At 40.0% G+C, this 27946-nt stretch overlaps 3 protein-coding genes across 22 annotated transcripts in view; 2 read left to right on the top strand and 1 right to left on the bottom strand.

Annotated features, from left to right (window-relative positions):
• Positions 1-11: 11 nt before the first annotated feature.
• On the top strand, positions 12-5461 carry LOC133480011 (steroid 21-hydroxylase). 2 transcript variants are annotated; one of them, XM_061777633.1, is made up of 12 exons: positions 12-340; positions 601-711; positions 836-925; positions 1188-1342; positions 1480-1575; positions 1882-1992; positions 2089-2175; positions 2364-2435; positions 3479-3592; positions 3665-3831; positions 4800-4903; positions 4990-5461. In XM_061777633.1, the coding sequence occupies exons 1-12, from the start codon at positions 109-111 to the stop codon at positions 5235-5237; spliced, it is 1587 nt and encodes a 528-aa protein (XP_061633617.1). In that variant the 5' UTR covers positions 12-108; the 3' UTR covers positions 5238-5461. The 2 variants fall into 2 exon arrangements, with proteins under 2 accessions (XP_061633617.1, XP_061633616.1); XM_061777632.1 differs by having other exon boundaries at positions 601-723.
• A 1524-nt stretch (positions 5462-6985) lies between these two features.
• LOC133479299 (allograft inflammatory factor 1-like) lies at positions 6986-8613 on the top strand. Of its 2 annotated transcripts, XM_061776053.1 has the most exons (6): positions 6997-7107; positions 7199-7260; positions 7339-7405; positions 7488-7529; positions 7609-7774; positions 7848-8613. In XM_061776053.1, exons 1-6 carry the CDS (start codon positions 7089-7091, stop codon positions 7930-7932), a joined length of 441 nt encoding a protein of 146 aa, XP_061632037.1. In that variant the 5' UTR covers positions 6997-7088; the 3' UTR covers positions 7933-8613. The 2 variants fall into 2 exon arrangements, with proteins under 2 accessions (XP_061632038.1, XP_061632037.1); XM_061776054.1 differs by lacking the exon at positions 7488-7529 and having other exon boundaries at positions 6986-7107.
• Positions 8614-9216: 603 nt separating this feature from the next.
• Positions 9217-27946, bottom strand: part of LOC133479298 (uncharacterized) — a 32037-nt gene continuing 13307 nt past the window's right edge. For 3 of the 18 annotated variants that reach the window (XM_061776035.1, XM_061776034.1, XM_061776036.1), the window contains exons 10-32: positions 27483-27655; positions 27287-27394; positions 26430-26612; positions 26146-26298; positions 25239-26045; positions 24795-24971; positions 24501-24719; positions 24163-24384; positions 23864-24079; positions 23585-23776; positions 23246-23479; positions 22946-23110; positions 22243-22437; positions 21608-21801; positions 21349-21411; positions 21228-21266; positions 20606-20668; positions 17925-18098; positions 14164-14541; positions 13607-13729; positions 12079-12189; positions 11903-11983; positions 9217-11120 (exon numbers count right to left, since the gene is read on the bottom strand). In XM_061776035.1, coding sequence (XP_061632019.1) covers positions 11091-11120; positions 11903-11983; positions 12079-12189; positions 13607-13729; positions 14164-14541; positions 17925-18098; positions 20606-20668; positions 21228-21266; positions 21349-21411; positions 21608-21801; positions 22243-22437; positions 22946-23110; positions 23246-23479; positions 23585-23776; positions 23864-24079; positions 24163-24384; positions 24501-24719; positions 24795-24971; positions 25239-26045; positions 26146-26298; positions 26430-26612; positions 27287-27394; positions 27483-27655 — 4300 coding nt within the window. In that variant the 3' untranslated portion in view covers positions 9217-11090. Of the gene's footprint in view, positions 11121-11902; positions 11984-12078; positions 12190-13606; positions 13730-14163; positions 14542-14766; positions 16466-17924; positions 18099-20605; positions 20669-21227; positions 21267-21348; positions 21412-21607; positions 21802-21963; positions 22115-22242; positions 22438-22945; positions 23111-23245; positions 23480-23584; positions 23777-23863; positions 24080-24162; positions 24385-24500; positions 24720-24794; positions 24972-25238; positions 26046-26145; positions 26299-26429; positions 26613-27286; positions 27395-27482; positions 27656-27946 lie in introns of those variants that run through there. The other 15 variants (XM_061776038.1, XM_061776037.1, XM_061776039.1 and 12 more) reach the window with 15 other exon arrangements.

The following is a 27946-nucleotide window of genomic DNA, read 5'->3' as shown; positions in this document are numbered from 1 at the left end:
CTGTCATGTTGCCAAGTGCGTGTTATCAAGGCCTTCGCCGGGAGACAGATTTTGACTCAAAAGAAAACATTTAGACGCCCTTGATATGAGCGGCAAAAAGACACACACATGCATGCCATCACGATGAGAGATGCTTTGGAACACTATAAATGGCGCGAGAAGTGCAATGAAGAGCTTTCCGAAGAGGAGCAGTCTGACAGGAGACACAGGATGCCGACAGAGGTGGTGGTGTTCGGTGTGGGAGTTGCCCTCCTCATGCTGGTGCTAGCGTTCCTGAAAACGTTCTTCAAATCTGCACCAAGAAACAACTCTCAGTGTCCCAAAGGAAAAACTCCACCAGGTAACGATTAGCATAATAATACTTCGTCTACTATCCGATGAAAAGCACATTTCTGAATTTCATTCTTTTTATCTGGAAACAGGATGGATGGATGTTTCCAAATGAAAGAGTGTAATATGGAATGTTTTTTTTCAGAAAACAATTTTGAGAAAAATGCTTTTCATTGGACAGTGTCGCAATTCAGATTTCCCATGAATCACTGTTAGACCAGTTTTGTTTTTGTCCGCTTTTTCCTCCTCTTTCTTCTTGTTCCATCCCAGGTCCTCCAAGCTGCTTCCTCGTAGGCAACATGATGGAGTTAACCCATGACCATCTGCCAATTCACCTCACCCGTCTAGCGCAGCGCTACGGACACATCTACCAGCTTAAATGTGGAAATACTCGTAATCACCAACATTTACTTGCTCTCTGCTTTCACAAGTGACCTTTTTGTTTGTTTGTTTTAACATGCAGAGTAGACACAGGCAAACATACGTATTTCATTCTTTTCTTCAGGCATGGTGGTTCTAAACAGCAGTGAGGTCATTAGAGAAGCTTTGGTGAAGAAATGGTCAGACTTTGCTGGGAGGCCTGTTTCCTTTACAGGTGAACCCGCCAGACATTTTTTTCGTGACAATAATAATAATTCTATTTAATGTAGGCAGCACAGCGGAATAGCTGGTTGGCCTATGTGCCTCACAGTCAGGAGATATAGGTTCGAATCTCAGTTGAAACATCTCAGTCACTGTCCTTGAGATACTCAGATTATCTGTTAGGTCAACTGAGGACTTTTAATTGTCGAAAGGCGTAAATGTAAGACGCGCTATCGAAAATGGACGGATGGATGATTTGAGTTGTGATTGTGAAGGAAACGTCGTGTCTGGAGGAGGGCGCTCCATCTCTCTGGGAGACTACGACGACGAGTGGCGGGCCCACCGTCGCCTGGTCCACGGCGCTTTGCTGCGATGCTGCCATCACTCTTTGCACGAGGTGATTGAAAAGCAGGCGGCGCATCTCTGCAAGGTAGGTCCGCGCAACACCACAGCAAAAGAGAGCTGCTGCTGGTGATGAACACTAAATTCTACCACGATTGGGCCATTTGAAATTGACAGTGCCTATTAAGCTTAATTAATCGAATTGATTTAATTCATCTTTTGCAGGTTTTGAAGGACTATCAAGGCAGTGCTGTTGATCTTTCTGAGGATTTCACAGTGGCGGCCAGTAACGTGATTACCACCTTGACTTTTGGAAAGGAAGTGAGTTGTGTCCTTTAAAAGGGGTCGGTTGATTTGTTTTTTTTTCATGGACGGATGAGCCAGGTCATTTCTTGATGAGGTTAAAAAAATAAAAAAAACAATTCTTCCTTTTTGTAAAATTGTATGTGTCATAATACATTGAATGATGTAAAATGGTTTAAACAGTAGTCAACAAGGGGGCATGACAAAAACTGGTCATGGTCTCCATTTACATTCTAAAATGCAACCATGAGTGGAAATGCAACTATTTCATTAACAGTATAAGCATTGTAGCTGATCTTGATTGTAGCTGGTGAATTGTTTCAGTATGGCAAGAGTTCTTCAGAGCTGCAAGAGTTACACAACTGCCTGAATGAGATTGTTGCTCTATGGGGCTCTTCTTGGATTTCCGCCCTGGACTCCTTCCCTTTGCTGAGAGTCAGTAACAAAAATACAATAATTTCCCAAAATTGGTGACGAACCAACATCTAGAAAACAATCCTTTAATGCGGAATGTCATCTGTTCTCTCCAAGAAATTGCCCAACCCCATTTTCTCCCGTCTCATGCGAGAAGTGACCAAGAGAGACGACATCATACGCAAACACCTCAACGACTACAAGGTCAGCGTTAAATTGCGTCATTGCAATGCGCTTTGTTTTGAGAGCTCTAGCGGGGTACATATTATACAGTTTCATTTACCAATGTGTTTCCTTTCATTGAAAAGACAGCACCCCCTATCCCGTCGCCTCACTATTAACATCCTTAACTAAACAATTAGTCTTCATCTCTTGTCTTGTCTTTTGTGCAGTCACAAGACAACAACCCCAAAGGCACCATCACAGGCTACGTCCTCCAGGAACTCGACACAGAGAATGGAATGGTAATCTGATCTGGTTTTATGAACCACGCGTTTACACTTAATCAAGCACTCTCACAGATAAGTCCAGAGGTAATTGGACGGTGACACTGGTTTTATGTCAGTATCACTATAAAGTGCTCCTCATCGAAATGTAGCAGAATATTGAAACTCTGAGGTCTTATAAGTGGCCAAACATTTGCACACTTACCAGTACAATGACAGATCCCTCCAAATGTGTTTCCTTCATTTTGTATGATTTTTTTGGATTATTATTATTTTTTTTATTGGATGTATGTGATTTTGGCATGTCCCCCCACACTGCTCTGCTAACTACAGTCACATGACCATATTGAACATTTTGCACGTGCCCCTGAAACTGCTGTCCACTCTGTCATTTTGGGGTAACTTCACCTTTAAGAAACCCTCTGCTGTTTTCAGTGACATTACGACCAGCTTTTGGTCTTTCTTTAATGGAGGCGTAATAAGTGGATAGTAGCAAAATTAATAATAATTATTATTTGCATCCTATAATGAGTGAGGTTGGATATTGTCAAGCCATGTCCACTCTGTCATCGTGAAATATCAATTGATATAAAACCTTTCAGAAATTAAAAATGTATTTGTTAAACAGTACACAGTCAACTTGCTAACTGAATCATGTTGCTAAGTGAAGGTCCAATAAATGCTAACCTAAGCATTATCATTGTCCACCCTGTCAGCAAAGTCACATATTTTGCTGTTTGCATTTGCAGTACATTGTCTGTTGCAGTTCATTTACATCTCAAAAATCATAATAATAAAGTGTGGGAGCTGGACAAATATGCATTTGCAACAGCGTAAGATCTACCGGTACTTAATATGACGAATATGAAGTTCAATGGAAAATCTCAACTTTTTTGGGGGTGAAACGAGGGCGTTCCGAAGGATTATTGACTCTGACGCTTGTTGATCGTTTTATTTCAAACTGCAGTGGTGCATAAAATCAAACTTGGTGACTGTGCCCAAAAAAAAAAAAAAAACACGGCCTTAAGCGTACTGTATGTGGTTACTGTGTTGGCTGGCAGTTGCTGACGGACACTCATGTTCACATGGCCACGGTGGACCTGCTCATCGGAGGAACAGAGACCACTGCGGCCTGGCTCAACTGGACCGTAGCATTCCTCTTGCATCGACCAGAGGCAGGTTACTTCAACATCTTCATCCTTTGACACGCATGCGGTTAATCTCTCCTCTACTACTGTATCCATCAGGTCCAGACTCAGGTCTATGAGGAGCTGCGCACGGTACCAGAGGGTCACTATCCCAAATACAGCGAGAGGCACAAACTCCCCGTCCTGAGCGCCCTCGTCAACGAAGTGCTCCGACTCAGGCCCGTCGCTCCTCTGGCCGTACCGCACAGAACCGTCCGAGACAGCAGGTCAGCACATTGGATGCATGCAGCGACAAAGAAAAGTGGTTCATAGATTAGATTAAACGGTATTGTTATTGCACGTCACAAGAGCAAGGCGACAAAATGCAGATTGCTTCTAACCAGAAATGCTTAAGTGATAAAATGACTATGATACAGTATATTCATAGAATAAAAACATAATAATATACAGATAAGTGTATGAAAGGCAGATATTTATCTTTCGCAACAAGTACAGTATGTACACGCGATGACTATATTATGGTTAATGACCTGTACGACAAAATGTGCATTTGAAAATATGATAATGCTGTACCGTATGTGCAATGAATCATTTTGAGAGGTAATGATTCGACACCTACATTCATTGATTAAACATTTGAAGGATGATTCTAATATTTCTAATTGACTTCACACAAATACTACTAATACTTTTCTGACAGTGCAAATCAAAACTGAGCATTGTTTTTTTTGTTGTATGTAAGTTGTTGTATGTATTGGCACTGAAACAGATTGCGTTGAAACATTTAATACACACACAAAAATACAATTGTCTTTCGATATTTGTTATATTACGCAAGTAAAACTGTCAAACTCAAAATAATTTAAAAAAAACTATTAATCAACAAGAGATTATTATTCTAATATTAGCATAAAACTGTGGGGAAAAAACACATTTGTCTTTTTGATCACTTGAATGAAAAATGAAATAGCATCCGTATAATAACTATGTGTACAGTATGTTACACTGACATAGAACTCATGCTCCAATTGCTAATGATATTGTACGTGTATAGTATATGTACTGAAAAAGTTGTCCAAGAAAACAAATCGGGCGGCATAATAAGGTCAGCCTCGGGAAAGATAGAAATGATACTATTGAATTCAAAAGCATGATTAATATGTCCCTACGATACAGCGTTATGATTCAATTGCATTTAATCCCTCTGATTTGAAGTGAGTGCATCCTTGTGTAGCATTGCAGGTTATTTCATCCCGAAGAACACAGTGGTCATTCCGAATCTTTTTGGAGCTCACCACGATCCTTCGGTGTGGAGCGAGCCGTACAGCTTCAAACCAGGTACGCTTACATCTTTCTTTTTATATTACTGGATATTTGACTCCCGTTTACCGCTAGTGCTACTTCAAAAGATTTTGTTTTTTCAGAGCGCTTTCTGGAGGGAGGAGACGCTTCTCCTCGAGCCCTGATCCCCTTTGGAGGGGGGGCTCGTCTCTGCCTGGGGGAGTCGGTTGCTAAAATGGAGCTTTTTCTGTTTACGGCCTATTTGCTGAGAGATTTTCACTTCTTTCCCGCTGATGCCCGTCTGCCTGACCTGAGGGGCGTCGCTAGTGTTGTACTCAAGGTCAAGGCCTACAAAGTTATTGCATGCTCACGACCTGTTCACAGTAAATAAATCCTTGAACTGTTTGAGTATCTTTAAATTGTGTAACGTAGAATAATTAAACATTACACGCTATGCCATAAATGCTTGGAAATACAGACCAGCATCCATTCATTATTAAGGATTTTATGTTTGTTTTTGAAGTCCTTATTATTGCAGTACCATCATTCTAAAGTTTGATTCATGAACATTTTTATTTCACTCAAAATAAACAATGTATCAAAGACTGGATCTTATCAATGTAGTTGTGTTTTAATTCATGCAGTATACTGTGTGCTTAAAAAAAAAAAAGAAAGAAACGTGGCAGTGCATTTCATCAGCGCGCTCCATCAGTTAGACAATGATGCAACGCATTCACTTGGTACATGATGATGCACTACTTATGATCATATTGTACAAATGTCATTGTTACCACTGCTTTTTTTTTTTTTTAACGGTAAACGCCAGTTGTTGGGTTTTTTTTTTTTTTTTTTTTTTTTCCAGGGCACATTTAAAAGGGAACAATATTGCCACTTCGTGGAGAAAACACAGCATTACAAGACTGTTATCTGATGAAATTGTATTGCAAATGCATTTGTCCCTTTTGCTGAGCAGAGGTGCCCTGCGATTGGCTGGCGTCCAGTCCAGGGTGGGACAGGCACACCTGCGAGCCTAATGAGGATAATCGGTTAAGAAAATGGCTTCTTTTTTTCGATTGCTGTTGCATCATTGGACGAAATGGATGTCAATCATTATGGCAGCACAACTGGCTGTGGTTTTGATGCTAGTCAGTTTACAACCCCAATTCCAATAGAGTTGTGTTAAACATAAAGAAAAAACAGAATACAATTATTTGCAAATCATGTTCAACCTATATTTAATTGAATACGCTACAAACACAAGATATTTCATGTTCAAACTGATTAACTTTATTGTTTTTACCAAATAATCCTTAACTTTGAATTTTCTCGAACTTCGAATAATTATTAACACACTTATTTCAACCAAACCAAAAATAAAATAATAACTAAATAATAATAATAATTATTATTATTATAATTAAACTATTGACTTACTGATTATCGCTAAATGAATAATTACTGGTTTGTCTTCAGGTAGCCTTTTCCAAGTCATTTGCTAAAAACATACCTAAAGTGTCACTTTTATTCATTCCAATATGCTTTGGTATATATTATACGCTAGCAGCTGCCTTTTTCCACTTGATTCTATAAATGTATACCAAAAAAAAAAACAAATAGTTGTTGTCCTTATGAAAAACTTGTCCTGTTAAAGGCCGTCAGATCAAGTAAGTGTCATAGAATTGAAAGTGTTTTGGTGAAAGTAACTCTGAATTAGTGTAACACGTTACATTTTACGGTATTGTTGTAAAACATAGGTGTTCTTCCATTTCTAACGTCGTACCTTTTCCATAAATTTCAAGGTCACGAACAGTGCCCGATGAAAAAATACACCGTCAGTTACCGCCGTGTTTACTATTCATTTGATTGTTTTATATTTATGGTTTAGAAGCTTTGATCAAACAAAGATTCCCTGCAATAAATACATTACGACTACATTATCGACGTCGTAATCCGAGGAACTCCTGTCTTACATTTTGAAAGGATCTTGACCAACACTGTACATCACAAATGTTCAAAAGTGTGACTTTCCCATAATGATGTCATTTGAAGAAGTTCATTTGAGAAAGTTCCTACATGCCTTCACTAAAATTGAAAAAAATAAATAAATAAATACAACATCCCAGCATGCAAACGTGTGCGTCTTGTGCAACACAAGTCTTGAAAGTTTGATTGCAGCTTTAAAACTAAGAGAAGTTGACTTCCTCTTCTAGCTCAGTTTGCAGAAGTAAACACCGGAGCACAAATGGACAGCAGCGTTCAAGGTTGGTTATTTTGCTATCCATCTTTAAATTTGCCTCACAACTCATCATTAATAGCAATATGGGTGGAATATTGACTCTTTGTTGGGCGCAGGCGGCAAAGCGTATGGCCTCCTCAAGTCTCACCAAGAGGAAAACCTGAACGCCATCAATGAGGTGAGAGAAGTCGACAACACAATGTTAAAGGCCTGTGGGAAAAAAACAATACAAATCATTATTATTTTCTTACCTTAGGCTTTTCTGTCCGATGAGCAGTATGCAGAAGTGGAAGACCTCGCATTCAAGCTGGACATGTTTAAACGTAATAATTTAAGACTCACTGATTAACTGCAAATATTAGGATCGGTCGGATTCTAAAAATTAAATGTTTTCTTACCCTCCAGAGAAATACATGGAGTTTGATCTCAACGACAAAGGGGACATAGGTCAAACTTTGAACACGTGAATTACGATCCCAGAAGTCATCAGAAATGACCATCATTTGATTTGTATTTCTTCTCTTAGACATGATGGGCTTAAAGCGAATGCTGGAGAAACTGGGACTGGCCAAGACTCACCTGGAGTTGAAAAAGATGATGTCGGAAGTAGTCGGAGGAGAATCCAAGGAAACCATCAGCTACACGGATTTCTTAGATATAATGCTAGGGAAAAGACACGCCATTTTAAAACTGTGAGTGGAACTGTGGGCCAATTTGTCCACACAGTAGTACACGCATTTACGATTGTGATGTTCCCGATTGCAGGATTCTGATGTTTGAAGGCGGGAACAAGGAGGAGAAGAGACCAGAGGGACCAGCTTCTCCCAAAACCTTCTCGCAACTACCCTGAAGCACCTTTCATCATGAAATTCCATAACTAATACATCATAGGTTCTCCTTATTATTAGGGACAGGCAATATAATCGATTAATTTGGCCGATTGTGTGGAATTGACTGTTGATTCATCTTGTCTTGACGTAAAAACGAGTGTACTACTTGGCCTGAACCAGTTTGTGTATTTTTTTTTTTTTTTTTTTAATTATACAGTGATTAACTTTTCTATGAATGTGAGGAATGTTAAAATGATAATTGGGCGTACAGTGAATAATGTCACCGATGATGACAGTTGAATCCTGAAACAGAGTTTTTCTATGTTAGTAGGCTCCAGAGTATTTTTGTTTAGAAGAAAAGCTTACTTGTTGTATCATTTCAATGTGAATTGTCTACGCCGGTCCCCAACAAACCGTACACCACTCAGGTAAGAGTACTGTTACTATGGAATATTATTCAAGTAAAAAAGTAGTGCTCCAAATGATTACATGTAAATATGTTGGCATTAGAACTACTCTGACAAGTACAATTTATCCAAAAAGTAACGTTAGCCAATATAACGGAGCAAATGTAGCGTGTGACTACAAACCTGTGCCTAAAACATATCAAATGTGATGGGAAGTGAGAAATCAAACTTTCTGTGACGTTCAGAAACAGAAAATAGGAAATGCTTGAATAAAACCACTGCTCAGAGTTTCAACTGGGTTCCGTTTGGCATTTCAACACACAAAATAACGAGTTTTTAATCATCTCTTCAGCAGTGGCCTTGAACTCATCACATCCTATGTCGGTGTTTTATATTACAGCTTGATGATGAACAAAGACCTTGCGCATAATTACCAAACCACTTTGAAATCATGGATGTTCAAAAAAACATTTCTAAATATGTTGTTCTCTCTACTGCAGTGTTATTTGTAGTATTTAAATAATAATGTAGTCACTGATGGTGTAGTGGTACACGCGCCTGACTTTGGTGCAGGCAGCGTGGGTTCAGTTCCCACTCAGTGACGATGTGAATGTGAGTGCGAATGGTTGTCCGTGTCTATCTGTGCCCTGCGACTGACTGGCGACCAGTTCAGGGTGTAGTCCGCCTTTCGCCCGAAGTCAGCTGGGATAGGCTCCAACGTCCCGCGACCCTAACCAGGATAAGCGGTGTTGAAAATGGATGGATGGATAAATAATAATGTGCCGTGGCACAGCGAGTGGGAACGACTGCTCTGTAGCATCTAAAGCAGCGTTTGGGGAACATTTATTTTATACTTTGCATGGTATAAAAGTGTACAGAGACAATTAAGAGACAGACTAATGCTTTTTTTTTTTTTTTTTTTAATAAAAGACAAAGATGAATCATAAAGCAACAATATTTTCCACCATCTAAAATCTATTTTTCCCATGTGAAATTCCAAGTTTCTTCTGGGGAGGTTGCTGTTGTTGTAGCTACCAAGTTTGCGACCAAGACGAAGAAACACGTGGTCTAAAAGGGAACTGGTGTGTTTGACAGCTTCTACCTTCTACACAAAAGCACATTAGACAGCAAGTGAGAGCAAATCTACTTGGACTATGTGGTAAAAGGCTTTACAAACTTTCTTGATATAAACTTTGTGACATCTCTAAATGGAAGCCTGGAAATCAGCTTTTTCCTTGAAACATCACAGTACATGAAAATCACATGAAACAGTTGCTACTTTACAAATAATTTACTGTATAGTAGAACATGTAAAAAAAAAAAAAAAAAAAACTAACAAAAAAAAATTGTGCTCCTATGACAAAAAAAAAAAAAAAAAGCCACATTTACCAGGACAGCTGCCTTCACCTTCCACTTGCGCTTCACTGAGACGAGCCACAAGCGTAACGTGTTCCCGCAAGAGTTTAGTTGGAAATTGTACAAAAAGTTAAGAACAATATTCGGTCAAATGTGACTGTTTTCCAGCAACATGAAGACAAAATGTATTTTCCCATAAATGTAAATAGGTAGGAGGTGAGGGCATAGGGTGGGTGGAAAATACGATTAAAAAATGTATTATTAAAAAGAAAGCTTTTTGAATGAACCCCCATTTTTTTTGTACACATTCCTCCGAAATTCTCGTGAGAACAGGCTCTTTCAATGTATTGACTTCACACGGCTGAAAATGAATGTACATTAAAGGAGGGGCAAGATATAAGTATATGGACATTCCTCATACATTCTGATTGAGGTCTGTGGTCTTGCGAAGTACATTAAAACCTGAGAGAAACAGACCAAAGCTTGAAACGTGTATCAATGAAATGTATTCAAAACATCACGGCTGAGGGAAGCACAATGTTAATGAATGGTGGGCTGATTAACATGACGTTGAGGAATTGAGTAAGAACAAATCATGGAAGAAAATCTTCAATAGAGACCGCAAATTTAGACAACAGCACAATTTAAGTCAGTGAGGGATATGAATAACTTAAAACATTTCCATTTTGTACAAACACTATAAAAGCATTAAACCTATAAAATAGAGAAATATGTCAAAATAGATCAAGTTTTAATTCAAACTTTACAAGAACATGTAGGCTACAGGTGGTCGGCTGCTCATAAAAGAAGCAAATTTTGGTTATATTTCCTGAGTGAAACCAAACAGCTGTCCGAATTAGTGCACAAAATTATATTTATGTTTGAATCATTGTACATCAAGTACACAATTTCATGCAATGTTTCTCCTGAATGTAAACAACAGAAAGAAGAGTTCCCTTGAGAGTAGTCTCTACGTTCCAAGTAGTACCAAGGGAATGAACACTGACAATCAAAACTAACTCCGAAACAGTGCCTTGGTGAAACGAATAATAATAATAATAATAATAATTAAAAAGGGAAGTAAACATGTTTAAAAGCAAACATATCTGCTACAATTGGAAAGAAAGAGAAATATGTTTTAAAACAATGGAAGTGGAAGTTCTGAGAAGCTTTTCAAGGTTTGAGGTTTGATCAGCACGATGCAAGCCCTCCTCTAACTTTCTATGAACAGCTCAAACCATAAAGAGAAAGAAAACAAAACACAATCTAGTCAGACTCTGCTACTGGGTGCACATTCATGAGATATGTGTGCGTGCGTCAAAGAGTGGGTCAGTCAGTGTGTGTGGCGTACGGCACTCTGACCGAGGGGAATGGGAGATGGGCAGTCAAAGGAGGAGCTGCTTGTGGTGCATCGGTTACAATGCCGATGCGCCGCCGTCTTTCCCCTGCGAGAGAAAACCCAAATTCAGTGAAGGCCAAATTAGAATCTATTATTATTATTATTATTTGTCAGGATTATGCTGAAATATATTTTCCCCAACTATATGTAGGACAACCATCAATTTGGCAAATTGCTGGTTTATTCCCACAAATCCGTGACGCTCACTCCTCCCGCCCTGTTGTACAGAAGATGCTGTGAAATGTATTCTATCGCTCACACCAGACGCTGACACTCACGGTGTCGCGCTGGAGGGCAGACTGTGTGAAATTGCACAGTTGCGGTAATAGCCTGATTCACTGTGTAAAATGTAAAGGCGGAAAAATGTCTTCTGTTATGGCCTCCAATACGGCAAATTGTCCAGGAGCTCTAAGAATCAAATCTCGGAGGCTAAAAGAGGCTGTCGCGTGTTTTATGGAGATTAACAAAATACCGAAGCCACTCCTCTCCTCTCAATCATTAACAAAATGATTTCCTGTAGATTCTGTAGTTGTGGCGTTTTTCTGTTCCTACATTTTTCTCAAGCCGCTGTGCCTCCCCTTCCTCGAAAGTCATGGCTCACGTTGCTGATAGACCACACAGAATATGGATACTCTTTTTAAGATTGTCTGATCATTTATGACTAGCCGTGCTTGTAAATTACTATTATTATCTCTTATTTAATTTGTATAACTCCCTCCAAAGCCTCATTTTCTCTGGTCTGGTCTGAAATTTGGAATTATGTCATCGAGTCTGCTAATGTTTTGTTTCACGAATTCATGTGCTCGTTAGGTGAATGAAGCTTTGTACCTTATCCTGATCAACGTCACTGTCAGCAGTTATGACGATTCTTTTCTCCACACGAGTCTCTGAGGAGCCACTTTTCACAATCTATTTTGGGGGATAAAGCAAATAATGACCATCTTCAAAATTTAAAACACGAGAACCAAAGAGCAGATTGAAAAAAAAATAAATGAGTCGCTGACCTTCGAGATGTGTGTAGTGGTAGTAGTGACGGTGGTGCCACTGGTGGTTTCTGAGGTCTGAGAGATGGAAACTGTGCTTTCTTTCTCCTCTTCTGTCCCATCAACTGCACCCTGAGAAAGACAAAGCCAAAAAATGAAAAGGATATTTTGTGCGGTGGCTCGAGAGCGTGCAGTGAGAGTTCATTATCCAATTTTACTTCATTGGTCCAAAATTGATTAACTTACTTTAAATGAATTAATATATAGTGGTGCCTTGAGATAGGAGTTTAATCCGTTCAGTAATCAGTAACCACGCTTGTAATTGAAAACACTATTTCAAATCATCTTTGCCCATAGAAATGAGTAGAAATGCCATTAATCTGTTCCAGCTCCCGTCGCTCGCCCCGAAAAAAAAAAAAAGATTGATTGCTAATAAAAAAAGCACTCTATAATATTTGAATTTATAAAAACAGTAATAACATAATTAAATGGAATGTAAAGAATTACGGTAAACAGTTTGTGCATCACGATTTCATTCCTCAATCCAATTCAATGTGCTGTGCCCTCTTTGGCCACCGGGAGGCAGTACAGTATACTACAGTCTGGCAGACACAAATGAAGAACAACCTTATTTTCTTTTATTACTACTGTGAATGACTCAGTAAAATGCTGTAATAGTATTTTTTCGTAGAGGGCAAATAATATATGCATGACTATTTTTGTATCTGTATCCGTTTTGTTGTTCTACAGACCGTGTTTGAATATCCATTACTTAAAAGTTTCTAAAATAGCAACTATCGATGCAAACTGTTAGCCTGTAAATGGCCTTTTCCCATATATGTTAGTATTAAGCTAAACTGACTCTTATAAGGCAGAGCTACGTAGTTGTTTAATAATTGTCAATTTGAAATAATATCCTGTTTTTAAAGGTATAAACATTTTAAGTTTTGAAAAAATCTGATTCATCGAATCAAAAAAAAAAAAAAAAAAAAAAAAAAAAAATCGAGATTAATCAATTATTAAATTAAAACTTAGTTGCAGCCTTAGTCCAAGTCTTGGCACCCTGTGAGTGTATTATCGGACTTGTGTTCAATTAAACAGATTTCACACTGAGTACTGTATGCAAATTGTGAGTAAATTGAGACAAAATCATGATTTCAATATATATACTTTCTTGTGACATTTTTTTTTTTTTTAAACTATGTGCATTGGGTCAATAAATGGTCTCTACTCAATGGCGACATTGAACACAGCGCTCATCAACCATTTTACATAAAAATGCATGTGACAGGCACCATTTTTGCCCGATGTTGACATAACTGCGAAGGACACACAAAAAGTGAACATTTTCTAAATATAGCTGGAACCAATCTTCTTTCACACTTTGACAGACATGACAAACAATTAATTATATCTTCATTGTAGTTCACTGAGAATGATCATTTCATAAGCATCAACCGGGTACGGGACTCGGTCACCTGGACTTATTCCGAGCAGACCTACTCACAGATGGAACAGAAGCGGGCTAGGCCTGTGCTGGAGCCCCTACCTTTGCAGACTCGTAGGTGACGGTCTTGGTTGGGACGATAGGGACCTCTGTGGTGGAGATGCCACTGGGTAAGGAGTTGGGGACAGCTGTGATGGTGACTGTCTGGGTCTGCACCAGAGGGGGCTGTGGATGGGAGCATAGCCCCGTGAGTGGCTGTTGAACCAGACACCTTGCACCTTTCACACCATGCATGCCTTTCTAGGCCAATCCCAGAACGGGTTGATTCAAAAATGAAACAACCGCTTCTTCGAATCATTCCCTTTCCATCACCAGTGATTACAAAAGGAAAGCAGAAAATATGAACCAGGCTCCCGGAAATGAAACAAAAGATGACAGAAAAACCAAGACGGTAAAAGAAAGTCAGCCGTTTCGTGGCGGCGTACAGAGCACCATCACCATATCAGCACCACTGTGCAATGACTCTGCAGCATCGTAAGTAGTAACCATCACGCATGTTTTGCTACAGTGCCGCAGTGGTGAGAAAGTTTGGCAAACACTGAAATAGCACAAAGTTCAAAGAGAGACAGAGAATAAGCCTGAAGGGGACGGGAGGCTACCTGGAAGCTGCGTATGACCTGTGGACCACCGCCCCTGAAATAGGAAGCAGGGGAAGATCCGACTTTATTCCCAGAGTGCTCCGAAAATCTGGGACATGAACCTTCTGCTTTCTGGGTCTCATCTAAATATGTACTGCTGGGTTCGAGAGAGGGAACCAGATGCACCATCTCCACCTCTACCATTGGCACCAGGGATGATTCAATCACCACAAGTGTTTCCTGATCACATGACTTGTCAAAAGGAACTCTGGGAGCCGAGGCACTATGCCAGGGGCTCACAGCAGGACTGGTCTTGTTGGAAAAGCCCAAACTCACAGGGGTTTCCTCGAGTGCAGCCTTGGTCTCTGAAACTCTGCACACCGGACTAATGCGGACGCTCTAAAAGAAAAAAGAAAAATGCCAATCCATTTAAACAATAACTGTGTCAATACACTGTGTGTACTGCAGTAGTACCTTTGCCAAAGGTCCTTGAGTTTAAATGACACGCAACATTGAAATGCTACGTCTTAACAAAACGTGGCTGTATAGCAGCCGGTGTACTGCAGTGACCAAATTCAATTAACCCAAGAGTCTAAAAGTTAACATGACACCAAACAATACAGGTTGAGATCAATATTTTATTATTATTGGGACAAAGAATCCATATTCATGGCTACTACCAAACCTATTTCTGTATACCGTATTTCCTCAAATAGTGATTTACCCAAATGCAGAGTACCAGGCGTTGGACTGCAGTTTATATGTGCGCACTTCACATAGTATAGACGGACTTGCCTGATTACTGTAGCTGAAGCAGATGAGAGCAAACTCTCTGGCAAAGTTGTTTATTTAAGTTAGCACCTGCTGTACGGCTGTAAGAACATGCTGATGTCCATTTTGTCTAGTATGTTTTATGAGGTGACTTTCAAAGACAGTACTCATGGCTACTAGTCTAAAGAATAAAGCCGTGTTTTTTTCAACCAGCGTAGGATTTAATGTTTACAAAGAATGTCAAGAGTCAAAAGGAGTAACTGTGTTCAGTTTTTTAATCATATTGAATTCCCTAGCGAGTTACACACTGTCCAACTGCTATAATGTTCACACAACTGATAGGTGTCCTGCCTTTACACCTGTGGCGGAAACGTTAACTAAATCAAGGTGTAGTGCATAAAACGAACTGTACCACTTGTTAGAAATGTAGCTATAGTAAATGCTACAAGATACTTTTCTCCTGGAAAGGAAAAATGAGACATCTATGTGAGGGGAGGTGTTCTTGTTCAAGAAGAGAATACATCCGCTGATCAATTGCGACATGGCGTCTATTAGAGCAGAGCTCACTATTTGAGGACGTACGGTACACTCCACAAGACAATAGTTAAAAAAAAAAAAAACTTGTGCTGCTACTTGGTTGCTTACATCAGACTTCGATCTACCATGATGATAAAGCCATGTGTTCTTTAGCTTTTCTGGAGTTACACAAACACTGTAACAAATGGTACTTTTTTTGTTTGTTTGTTTTTTTACTTTTTCTTTCACTAACAGGGTGCTCATTCACCTTTATATACCAATTACATTTTATTAAACATCTTGACACATGATAAAATGCATACCCAAACAAATACAAAATGCATGAATACACAACCAGTGACATGTAAATGGAATGCCTTTATTCTTTGGTCATGCACAAGTACTCATGCAGTTGCTATATACTGCCTTGTCCAACACTAGAGAAAGATATAAAAAAGTTTAAGTATTACAATTTAGCTGCCTCGTGGATTTTTGATGAAAAATCTTGATGAATGTCTCAGTACACCAGAACGACTAGCTAAACTTCAAGAATGTTAAATCAATATCCAAGTTTAAATACCACCATTTCTCTCATTGGTCAGCTTATCCAACGACCTTTAAAATGACTTTACTTCACAGTGTGGATAAAAGTAGACGCGAAATGAAAAATCTAGAATTAAAAAGAAAGTCAGAGAAGATGTAAAAGAGTGCTGGATGCAATTCCAGTTCCAATCAGCCCGTTTAAGAATTGGTAACATGTTGAGAAAGGGAAAAGGGGACAGTCTTGTTCCGTGAAGGAGAGGGGGAAAAAATGGTGGCTTCTCGTGTGGAACGGAGGATGAGCAATGAGGAATGCTATGGTGATGTCAGAGAGTAGGCGGAGGACGGAGAAGAGAAAGCGAGATGGTAAGGTGATGGGGTTCTGTCTCCGCAGGTCACACTCACGCCTGTATGGGACTTCCAGAGTCCAGACGGCCCCTCAGCTGCGTTTGGAGTAGAAGTCTAGCAGGGGGCCGCGCGGGAGGCGGGTGACAAACTGAAGGGGGTGGGGGAGCGGGGGAGAGAGATGAGAGGGAGGAGTTTGGACGGCCATTGAACTTGCAAAAATGCCAAACGTCAATATTGGAAATTTTGAAATGTAGATTACATGGCAAGTGTTTGGGTGATTTCGATTGCAGGTCATGTTATTCCAAGCATGGAATTACTAGCACATGCATTATAACATGCAAGTTGTTATTTAATTTTTTTTTTTCACTTCCACGTACTACATCTCGCTGAAGATTGAAAAGACAGAGCCATCCTCACTTTTACCATTCTAAGCAAGAAACCGACATCTCTACATTGTTGACTGTACAGTTAAATAATTGTTCTTTTAAGTATGATACATAACAGCTCACTGTATTGTATTTGATTAGTTTGATCTGGCTACATTTGTTTTGATTCTCCTGCTTATTACAGATAACATTATTAAGTTGGTGTGGGTTCTCCACAAAAACAGATGTGTCTTAGTGCAGACATTATGCCAGCAGTTAAGAGGGAGCTATACGAAAAAGTATCCAAAGTCTACCTTCATCCATCTGAAAGATGATGGTGTGATGTCTCGGATCAGATAAGGCTATGCAAGATACAATTGAAGATTTCCTTCTATTCTAGTATAGATTTAGTTACTGATTTGGAGCGTGTCTAGATGGTAAAAGCATCTAGCACAGTTGTGAATCAAACCTTGTCTCTTCAGGAACAAACAAGGTTTGGAGAAAGCAGCAGTGAAGTGTAAAAGTAGCGGGGGAAGAAAAGAGTGCAAAACAAAAGGCATAGAAGCAGAAAAAGTAGGATGAAGGGAGCAAGGAAGGTAAACTTTGTTCTGTGTGAGAACGTGCAAATCTTCCGGGGAGGGGCGGGGTCATATCCCGTTGCCATGCGTGACTACGTCTGTCAGCATGCGATGCGGATATGTCAAAACATCTGATGCGTGTGCGATGAAGCATGTCGGTGGAAAGCCCAAGATGCCTCATCCACATCGGACTTTTGACCGAGCGAGAATATACAAGTGCAGACCCTATTCAACCAGTCCAACCTCTATTCTTCATCAGATCATGCTCATGCCTCATCTTACATGCTATTTATTGCCATCAATAGGTCTGAACATGCGCACGTAGTCCAATACCATCAAATTGTCAAACAACCAAGAAAGCAACCTGGAGGAGCCTCATCAATTACTATGCCATTTTAGACTATTGGTCACATTGAACTGTGATAAAAACTGAAAAAAATAAAAAATAAATCATCCAACTTGCACATGGATAAATAGCACAGAATCAAGTGATGCTTTCCAAACACACAACAACCTTGACAGCTTTCAAGCTATGAGCAGATGTCTGTTATCTGATGACATGGCGCATGCATATACAGTATGCATCACGTTTTCTGTATTTGATTCAACGTGTGTGTTTCTCTTTTTCGTTTTATTGCCCTGTTGTTTGGGGTGCGAGACTTACCCCATCGGCACTGGGCTGGCCATTGACACCCAGAGTACGTAAAGGTGAGTGCGTGGACAGACGCTTGTCCCATTCACTGGGCCTGGGCTCAGGTACAGCTTCCATGAAATTCCTCTTCAGCTCGCTGATACTGGCGTGATGCCTGAGCAGGTCCTCCTGAGGCTTATCAAACTCCTATAAAGCGAGAGGCCAAGTGGTGGGCGGGGGGGGGGAGCAGTACAGTGAATGGAGAGAGATGATTCAGAAAGGTCGGCCAAAATAAATAGAGGGAAGAAAGAGTGAATGAGAGTAAAAGGAAAGATTGAGAAATATGGAATATTGGCAGTAGGGCAACAAGGAAAGGATCAAAAGGATGGAGGGAGGGGGGAAGACAATCAGACAGTATTACATTTGGCAATTGTCTGAATAAATATGATTGATTAAGCAAAAGCAAAGTTAGTGATTTAATTTCGACAAGCAGATGAGTCACATTTTAGATATTCTAAATGCGTGATGCAAGATTTGTGGCTTGTTCAATACATGATATTCCGAGCTGTGCTATGATTTGTAAACAGTTGATTGCGAAGCTTTAAATCAGACGGGTTAAGAGCGCAGCATGACGCTTGCAAAAATCTGAACAACAACTGCAAATCAGTAAGTAAGGAAGTGAAAACTGCAGGTATGACTCAGGTGGCTCAAGGTGAGGCTTCAGTAAAGAAAAAACAAATTTGTATTTAACACAAACGAACCAAGCAGCAATAACAATACTGAACATTTAGCATCAAGTTGATTCTATGGATATGCAATCACACAATGTAGTCAAAGTTTTAGTAAGGAACTACTGTTATTACCTCTTAAGCATTCCCCAAGAGCAACTTCCCCAACCGTAAATCCTTAAATACATAGCAACACAGCTGTATGACAGCCTATAATTATTTGAAAGTTCAATTCATAATTTATCATAATTAATAATAAACTCAACTTCAATTAGTAGATTCATTTTAATGGCAAAACTGCAGAGATTGTCAGGGCAGTGCATTTCAAGCAAATTAGCAAATGAGATGACGAAAGGATCCAAAGAGAAAGCGCAAAAGCAGAACAGGAGACAAGTGATGGGCAAATGAAGCTTCTGTTAAGCACTGAACCACTTGGGATAACTTTGGAAAACGGCTTCATTACTTGAACCATCAGTCCCAGTGACTGTAGTGGATTGAAAACATTTTTGCTTTTAAAAATGTTTGACACACACACACACACACACACACACACACACACACACACACACACACACTGAATATCATGTTCTACACTGGACCTGACCTCAAAACAAGTTAAATAAATATTTAAAATAAGACATTTTGTCCCAAAAATTTGTTTAAAAAAAAAAGAAAAAAAAAAAGAAATAAAATCTGCCAATACAACTGGTATGAATTGACTTAAGATTGTTAAAAGAGTTTGTATCTTAAAACAAGTCTTTTTGTCTTGGTGAAAATTTTGGGTCAAAAAAGTATAAACTGTCTTACTTGTAAAATAAGTACGGAAGATTGATAGTTTTGCCCAAAAAATTTCATAGTTGGGGTGTGCTTTTCTAACTGTGGCAGGGGGTGGTTATGTGGGAACACAAATATTTTGATTGAGGTATATTATTTATGAAACACTTGGTTTCTTTTTTTCACTCACAACTTCTCCACATTTGGAAAAGAATATAATATATAAATAGGAGTCAGAAAAAAAGTGAACGTTTGTTATGGGAATCAAACCTCTAAGACCATAAAATTGTTGGATTGATGCTCTACCAACTGAGCTCGATGAGGATAATGTGATAATTGTGACTATAGCAAAGCACGCTGGGAAACAGCTCTTCCTCCAATTCCCTAACACGCAACAATATCTTTTTATGGTGCGATATGAAGCACTGATGACACACACACTCTAAATCCCACAATGTGAAAAAAAATCCTTAAAGATTTGATTAAAAAAATATATTTTTATCTTTACTATAAAGCAAAATGTTTCTTTATACATTCACCTTTAGAGTTTAAGTTGATTTATGTTGGTATAATATGGTATCCTGTCTGTTTCCGTTAACTGTGAATTGAAACATCAAATTAAAAAAACAAAATGATGATGATTATTATATTACTGTTTTATGTCTTATGTTCCATATTTATGTACAGCACTTTGTTTCAGCTTCCCCTTTCTTAAAGTGCTCTATAAATGAAGTTGAGTTGAGTTAAAAAAAAAAAAAAAAAAAAAAGAAAACATTTCATCTTAGTCAGTTCAATAAACGTTTATCCTGTTTGGCCTGCGACTGAAGTGTGCTTTGAGTTTTGGACCCGTGTACGATTGAGTTTGACACCCCGTCTAGATAAAAGAAAAATCTGCGTGTGAAATCTGTTTTGCTTGCTGCCCCTTACTAGAAGGACCGTTTTATGGACTGTAAAATAAATCATGAAAAGTATCAAGACTAACAGCCCTATTGGTAGATGCCTTTAGTTCAGCTGCACTCTCCAGGAACAAGTGGATTAGAGTTGGCACAAACACACATTTGATTAGTAATCTACACAGCCAATCAGATGTGCCTAATGCTGATGCGAGTTCAAAATCAAGCCATCATGCAAGCGTGATATGAAACAGCAGCCAGTGCACCAGAGAGCAAGAAAACAAAGCGAGAGACTGACATCTCCAGTAGGGATACAAACCTCCAACATTAAAAGGCTATGTCTCATATAAATTGAGTCACCCTCAATTTTCTTAGCTCTTTTCTGTGAAAAATGAAAAGAACAAAAAGGGAGGAGTCAAGGAGTCAGTTTCCTATGAAGGTAGCTACATGTCGGACATGCAGACTATGATGTTCACTTAAGTGTTAATTTAAAAAAAAAAAAGCTGCGAAGAGTCGACGTGCAAAAAAGCTTGAGGCTAAGGGACGTAGGCTAGTGATAAGGTTACAGACTACAGGTATAAATCCTCTAGTCTGATGTTAAAGAAACAAGCATACGTGTGGTGAACCAAGTGGGTATAAAACCCTGGTTATCATGCCCTATTTAATTGCAAGTATAAACATGCAAATGCATTCCAGGGATTGCAACAGTATGCGATGAGGATATTAATCCCATTTAAGGTAAATGTGTATACAATCTTAAACCAATAATACAACTATGTATAGTCCATATGGCTTGTAAATAATATATTTCTTGCAAGTTCTATCAAATAAACTGCAGATGCCGATACGGATGCATATGAGAAGAAGATGAAATTATTGTTTTGGACGGAGCAAATTGTCATCAGAAATGGAGAAATGACAAACACGGCTCAGAATCTGACCTTTCGCAACTGCACCACCTCTCTGCTTGTCACCTCAGACTGTGAGGAGAGAGGGAGATACGTTAGGATAGCTGCCACTTGTGGTCTTGAAGGGAACCGTGACTCTGAGTCTGACACTAACCTGAATGTCCCCATTGATGGACAGTGTCAGTGAGGAGTCAGTTCTCTGGTCATTCCATACTGACTACAGCAGCAAGAGACACAGTTCAGAGAACAATCCCTGCTCTGTCGTTTAGCATTTTTTAATCGTGAAAATACTATTTTTCAAACATCTCAGGACAAATTTAATGAGGTACCAACTGTTCAAATAGTGGAAACATTTCATACTTTTGTCATACAGTAAACCCTTGAAGCTTTTAGCGTAAAAATGAAGTGACTACCTTGTCCTCGGTTTTGGATGGCTCAACAACTTCAAAAGTGACATCGAGCTTCCTTTCCTCTTTGACGCCTGTCCTGATTGGAGTGGAGGTCTGGGGCTGGTCCAAGGGTGCCATTGGAATTCCAGCCTCGGCCAGAGCAGCTTGGGAGAAGACTGGAGCGCTCACAGGACGGGTGCTTCTCTGTGTAATCGCCACTGAACACAATACAGACAAAGTAAAAGGGAGCTTTTTTATCATGATCAATGCTGAAAAATTATCTAAAAAAATACCACACACAAACTCCACACTGCCAATTTGCGTTGTCGTACTTTATCGCAAGCCTCTAGAGAAAGAGCACACACTGTAGTATACTTTACCTTGAATTCTCCCCCGCTGACAACTTGCAGAGCGCACACAACACCGATCGAAAAGAATGAGAAGCTGCAGTACAGTTCTTGTTAGGAAGCAAGGAGCTACAAAGCTCAATGTGACTGAGAAAGTGAGATTAGGAAGCGATATTTCTTCCGTCTGAAAAACAAAGTGCAGTCAGACGTCCTTAAGTGACGGTCGGGTCAACCATCTTGACTCGGTGTTAATTAGCAGGGGTCAAAAAAAGCAAGCTCATGTGCAAGTTGCACATAAAAAAGGCAGAATACCTGACTCTTTGGGGCCAACGTCTAGTAGAACAAACCAATCATCACTGACACGAGTGTGTTTGAGGGGCCATCTTTGTTCCTGGATCTTTTTCTCAAACTGGGGTCTTGTCTCAAAAGTAGAAATCCTTGTTGTGGTCTCAGCCCTTTTAACTCTTGGAATTTCTGCCGGGAATCTGAGGCGCTCAGGGACGGCAGCTAATTTCATACAATATCATTAAATGATTAGGACACAAACATTTACAGTGAACTTGAGCAACCATAACCTATGTAGCCAATTGAGAAGCCAAATAGCTGCAGAAACTGACACAGTAATGTGACAAATGCTAGCAAAAAGGACTGAGTCCTCTCAAATATACCTGTTTTCCTAGGAGCCACATCGAATAGAATAAACCAATCATCCTCAATCTTTCTCTCTTTTTGACCTGGTTTCTGCTGCAACATCTCTTGCATCCACATCTGCTACACTACAGTAATTCTCTGCAGCGATCTCTTCTCTATGACGGCAAAAGCTTCAGACGCAGCTACTTTAGGATACTTTTGCACAGCTTCAGCCACTATTGTAGAATAATAATTTTGTTTTAAAAAGTCAAATCAAGCTTAGCCGCAAAGGTGATCTGTGTTACTTATACCTAAAAAAAATAAGTGAACTGAGATGTAAATTAAACTTTGATTGGTGTGATGTAAAAAAAAGAAAAAAAAGTACCTGGTACTTTTACTGCATCTAAAAACACAAACCAGTCATCATCCAACTTTCGCGGTTGTGGTTTAATCTTGACTAACTTCACTGGCAGTCTCACTTCTTCTATGCTGGATTTTTGTTTTGTTGCTTTAACTGCGGCCACATCCACAATACGCTCAACCATGGCAACTGACAGAAAAGAATTTCATATATAACACAGATTTGAAATAAAACTTGTTGTGGTTGTACTATATGTCTGAATATTTCTCATGAATTTGTTAAGTTTAAAAAATTGTTCTTGAAAATACATTGACAGATGGATACCTGATGGTACAGGGGCAGTCTTTTCTGGGATGGTTTGTTTTGGGAACAATTCAAACCAGTCATCATCTTCTCCTCTCCCTGACGTTGGTATAACTGGTCTCATTTCCGAAATACGTGTCTCATCATGTCTGGTGTTCTCACCAATTATCATCATCTCCCATGTTCTAGTCTCAGTAGTTAAAACATCAGCCTCAAAGGGTTTCCTCATTGCTGGAGTAATTTCGACAGGGGTGTCTGGCAAAAGCAGACAAATTCAAAAGAAGGTGAGCATCTCTATCGGCCCATCAATCAAAGCCAAATAAGGTTTGTTGCCGGTCAGCGCAAACACAAACGGTGTACCTGGTAGTCGTTTAACTGCCTCATCACGAACAGCGTCAAATGACACAAACCAGTCATCTTTCTCTCGCTGTGGTTGAGATGGCTGCTCTCTCATTTGGTCCAAACCAAATGGTAGTGGTTTCAGCTCGATGCCTTTCACTTCAATCACAGGTCCTACATCTGGATAAATTTTGGCCACCACTGGTAGGGTAGCTATTATTAGAAGTGAAAATTAGGTTCTTTTGGTGTACTGATGTGTGTAAGAAGCACACAAAAAAAAAGAAAGCGAGATGAGGGTACCTGGTGGTACAAAGGCAGTTTCTCTGGGAACTACATCCAGCAGTAGAAACCAGTCATCATCTGTCTTTATGACTGGGGGGGCTATTTTTAGCTCTGGATACATTTTCTTTGGAGCCTCTTCTTTTTGCATCTCTTCTACTTCAACATCCACTTTTTCTTCAACCAAAGCAGAAATGCTTTTTCCAGCATAAGCCTGAACATACCCAGCCAAGGTCACTTGACAAAAAGAGGGATGTGAAGATATTAAAGCAGTGAAGCCTTTATGTACTAAGAAAGAACATGTGAGATTTCAGCAATACCTGGCGTTACAACTTGTGGTTCTCTTGTGGGAACGTCCAGCAGTAAAAACCAATCATCTTCTATTTCTCTTACATTGTCTGATAGCAAAGTTACTTCATTTTGCCTCAGATCCTCTTTTATTTGTGGTTCCTCGACTACTACGACATCCATGGGTTTTTCGCTCATTTCAAATGTCCCATCACTCAGAGAGACATGATCTTTAGCAGACACATCAACAGCAGCTAGAAGAAGAAGATACAAATCCTCAGTCTGTGTACGTTGCAGAAGGGTGTTCAGATAAAAATGCCAGCAAAGGTCAACACGACTGTTTGCTTTAGTGAAGCTTTGAAGGCAATACCTGGTGCTCTATAAGTCGTTTCTTTGGACACAACATCCACCAACACAAACCAGTCATCCTTGTACTCTTTCACCGGCTGTTGTTGGATATGTGGAAGATATGTTGGCACCTCTTCCCTTAGCTCTGTCTCTTCAATTTGCACCTCCCTAATCTCCTCAGGCTTTGCAGCCACCGAGGTCAAACTTTCAGCCCCCATCTGGCCTGGTTCTTTCAAGGTAACTGATAGGAGCAAAATATGCGAGCATGACAACAAGGCACAAGAAAGTGTTCTACAAAGCGGCACAGGGGAAGTACCTGGTTTTACATATCTGGGAACAGAATCCAGCAACGCAAACCAGTCATCTTCTCTTTCTAGAATTGTCTGCGAAATGTCTTCTACTGGCCGTTCTTCTAGTAAGGCTCTTTTATCCTCAACTGATTCTGAAGTGTAAAACTTCCCCTCATCCAACTCAACACATTTCACTGATGTAACTGAACAAGGTGAAGAAACACAAATGAAATACAAGTAATAAAAAGGTGGCACCAACGCTCTAAAGGAAGCAGAGCAGGTTGACATTAGGAGGAAGCAATTAAAAAAATGTATTTTAACAAGTGCAAAACACAGTTGAAAAGCCATAAACAGTCATCTCAGATGTATCAGGGTAGTGAATTCAGCCAATTATTTCAAAGTTAGTGCTACTGTTTACAACAAATTAGCTAGAAGATTTAAATTGCTCAATGCACAATGCCATACTGTACCTGCTGGTTTGATAATTGGCACGTACGGCGGACCGTCAAAAAGCGTGGACCACGTATCCTTATCTTTGTCTAGTGAAAATCCATCTTCAACCTCAGTAACTTTCCTCTCAGCTCTTTTCTCCAACATTTCTGTTTTCAGTCCAATCTCAGCGTTTTGGGAGGTCTTTTCTGAGATTATTCTTAGAAGGGCATCTTCCATTGCATCAAGCCTTTGTGGCCTCTGATCCATAAAAGCAACTTTCTTCTTAGTCCTTACAACCGTCTTAGAAGATACCTGAGAAGAGGTACTGACAGGTGGAAAATTAAGCTTTTCCTCCACCTCATCTTTCCATTCATCTTCTATCTGACGTAGTTTCTCTCTCAGACTATAATCAAACAAATGCTCATCTTTCTTAGCCTCGTCATCCTCGGGCAAAAGGCCCTTTAAAAACACCTCTTTTATTTGCTCCTCTAATTCATCCTTCTCATCTCCCCCATTTATGCGCTTCACAATCATCACAGAATTTTTCAATACAGTCCGTGTTATGGCTTTACTTTCTTTCTGTAGTTCTTCCTCTTTTAGTATGGCAACCTCTTGTTCCCCTAATTCCTCTTCTATCACTTCCTGGATCTTCTCTGACATCTCTTCTACTTCTTGGAGCCTCTCTTCTAAATCTCTAATTTTCCTCAGCCTCCTCTCAATATCTTCCATCTCTTCTAGCTTGTTCACCGTCATCACCATCTCCTCTAGCCTTTCAATGACCTCCTCGTCTGTCAATTCTTTCTCTTTAACACACATAGTCTCCTCATCCTTCACCTGGAGCTTGGCTGGAGGAGGATGGAGGAGAAACAGTAAGGACCACGAAACGTGGTGCAAAAATGAGTTACGTCTCATTAAAAACATGCAATGTCTGTTTGCAAATCATACCATCACACAGTGACTCATGCTGAGGTTTATCGACATGCTTATACAATGACAGGCTGGGGAGTCGATCAAAGTGGAGGAACCAGTCACGGGGCTGTTCCTGTGCTGGTTGCAATAGCCTGTCAAGAGAGCTCATGTTTGCCAAGCTGAGTTTAGCTGACAATATGAGAAGAAAAATTATTTGCACCAATTGAGAAAAAATACACAAAGGCAGAAGTGTTTAATAAATAAACACCTGTGAAGGTAAATATGCTCACAAAGCAAGCAGCTATTACAAATGCTCATACCTGGCTGGTTAACAAAATCAAAAGACGGGGAAAATGGGAAAGGAGGATCTCGTTCGACCAGGGTAGACCAGTCATCTTCTTTTCTCGTCTGTAGCTGCGCATCAGATGAAAGCGCCAACCACCACTGACTGCCTGCCTGAGTATTCCAGGACTGAATAAATGTCTGTTCAGACTCACCTCCGGCTGTGAAAAGATGATCAAGTGATGCAGTTATGTGATGATGCTTCCTGGTGTTTCAAGCCACATGAAAAATCTGTAAGCAAGCGCTCAGTGAGTCCAGTAAGCAGAGGTTAGTGAAGAAGCTCAAGGACAAGTGTTTCTAACATAGCCATTTAGCTATAACAAAGTATGCTACATCCAAAAAGGCCAGTGCTGTCTGAGTAAGTCATGGAAGCAGAGATGGTAACAAAAAGGGGAGCCAAGTTAAGATGATGACCACAGAGCTATTGAAGACATAGCATATAAAACTTCAAGCTGCAACTTCAGAGTAAGATGAAAAAGAGATGTCAAGCTTGAATGAGGCAGCGTATAGTATTTAGTGCAGTGAGCAAAGATACCCTGAGATCATGCCAGGGAAAGCCTTCTGGCTAATTCTGGCTTTTTTAACCATGTGTACTTCATGTGTTTTATGAAATTGCATTGTCCCCTTTCAAAAATAAACTGAAACTGAAACTGAAAGGACAACGTGGCTGTCTGAACAGTTCACTGCAGTGACATCAACACCAGAGTCGAATGGTCTTTCTGGTCTCAGTGTTAAACATGGATGGGCACATTAAATGAAACCGTATACCCATTAGTGAGCGCATTGAATGTAATGGGGATTGGGGGTTAGCAAAGCGCCACACAATTCCAGGTACCTGGAAATTTGAGGGAAGGGTGGGGGTTTTCAGAAGCAAGTATCGACGACCAGTCATCAACCTCAGACCTGGTTGATGCTGTGAGGCTCTGAAGAGTCTGGTCTACAGCTGTTGGACCGAAAGAAGACTATCTTTCTGCATCTGCGTTATATGACTAAACGTTTGTGCAGCACAAAGATTGGGCTCCGGAACATACCTCCATCTAAATTGCGGGAGAGGCGTTTGCTTGCAGAGCGTGTGAAGCGAGGCGCAGGGCGGTCGATCATGGAACTGGCTTGCCGGGTCTGGGCTTGGGTGCGCCCGCTGTACCTGAACTTGGAGCCCAGGACGAGGAAGCGACGTGACGAGGGAGGCTCAATTGCCGAAACCCTAAGGGACAGATACATTTGTTCAATTTTCACTCACGGGCCTCCTCCATCGAAGCAACAATCCGACAGATGCGCTACGTGATTTCGAATTCCAAAATTGGTGATGTTGTGTAACTTGGTAATCAACAACTTTGACCCTTAGATGGTTCATTCTAAGGTTAGCGAGTTCACAAGTGCACTGTAGCTGGTCAAACGGACATGGAGCCAATTTCACGGCTTAGGCTGCAGTTAGCCAATTATGCAGAGGACAGGCATGTGTTGGCAAGAAGGCGCGTGACATTCAAAAGGGCCA

Source organism: Phyllopteryx taeniolatus, chromosome 6 (genome assembly GCF_024500385.1).
Source record: "Phyllopteryx taeniolatus isolate TA_2022b chromosome 6, UOR_Ptae_1.2, whole genome shotgun sequence".
NCBI lineage: Eukaryota > Metazoa > Chordata > Actinopteri > Syngnathiformes > Syngnathidae > Phyllopteryx > Phyllopteryx taeniolatus.
This window is presented reverse-complemented; position numbering and strand designations above follow the sequence as displayed.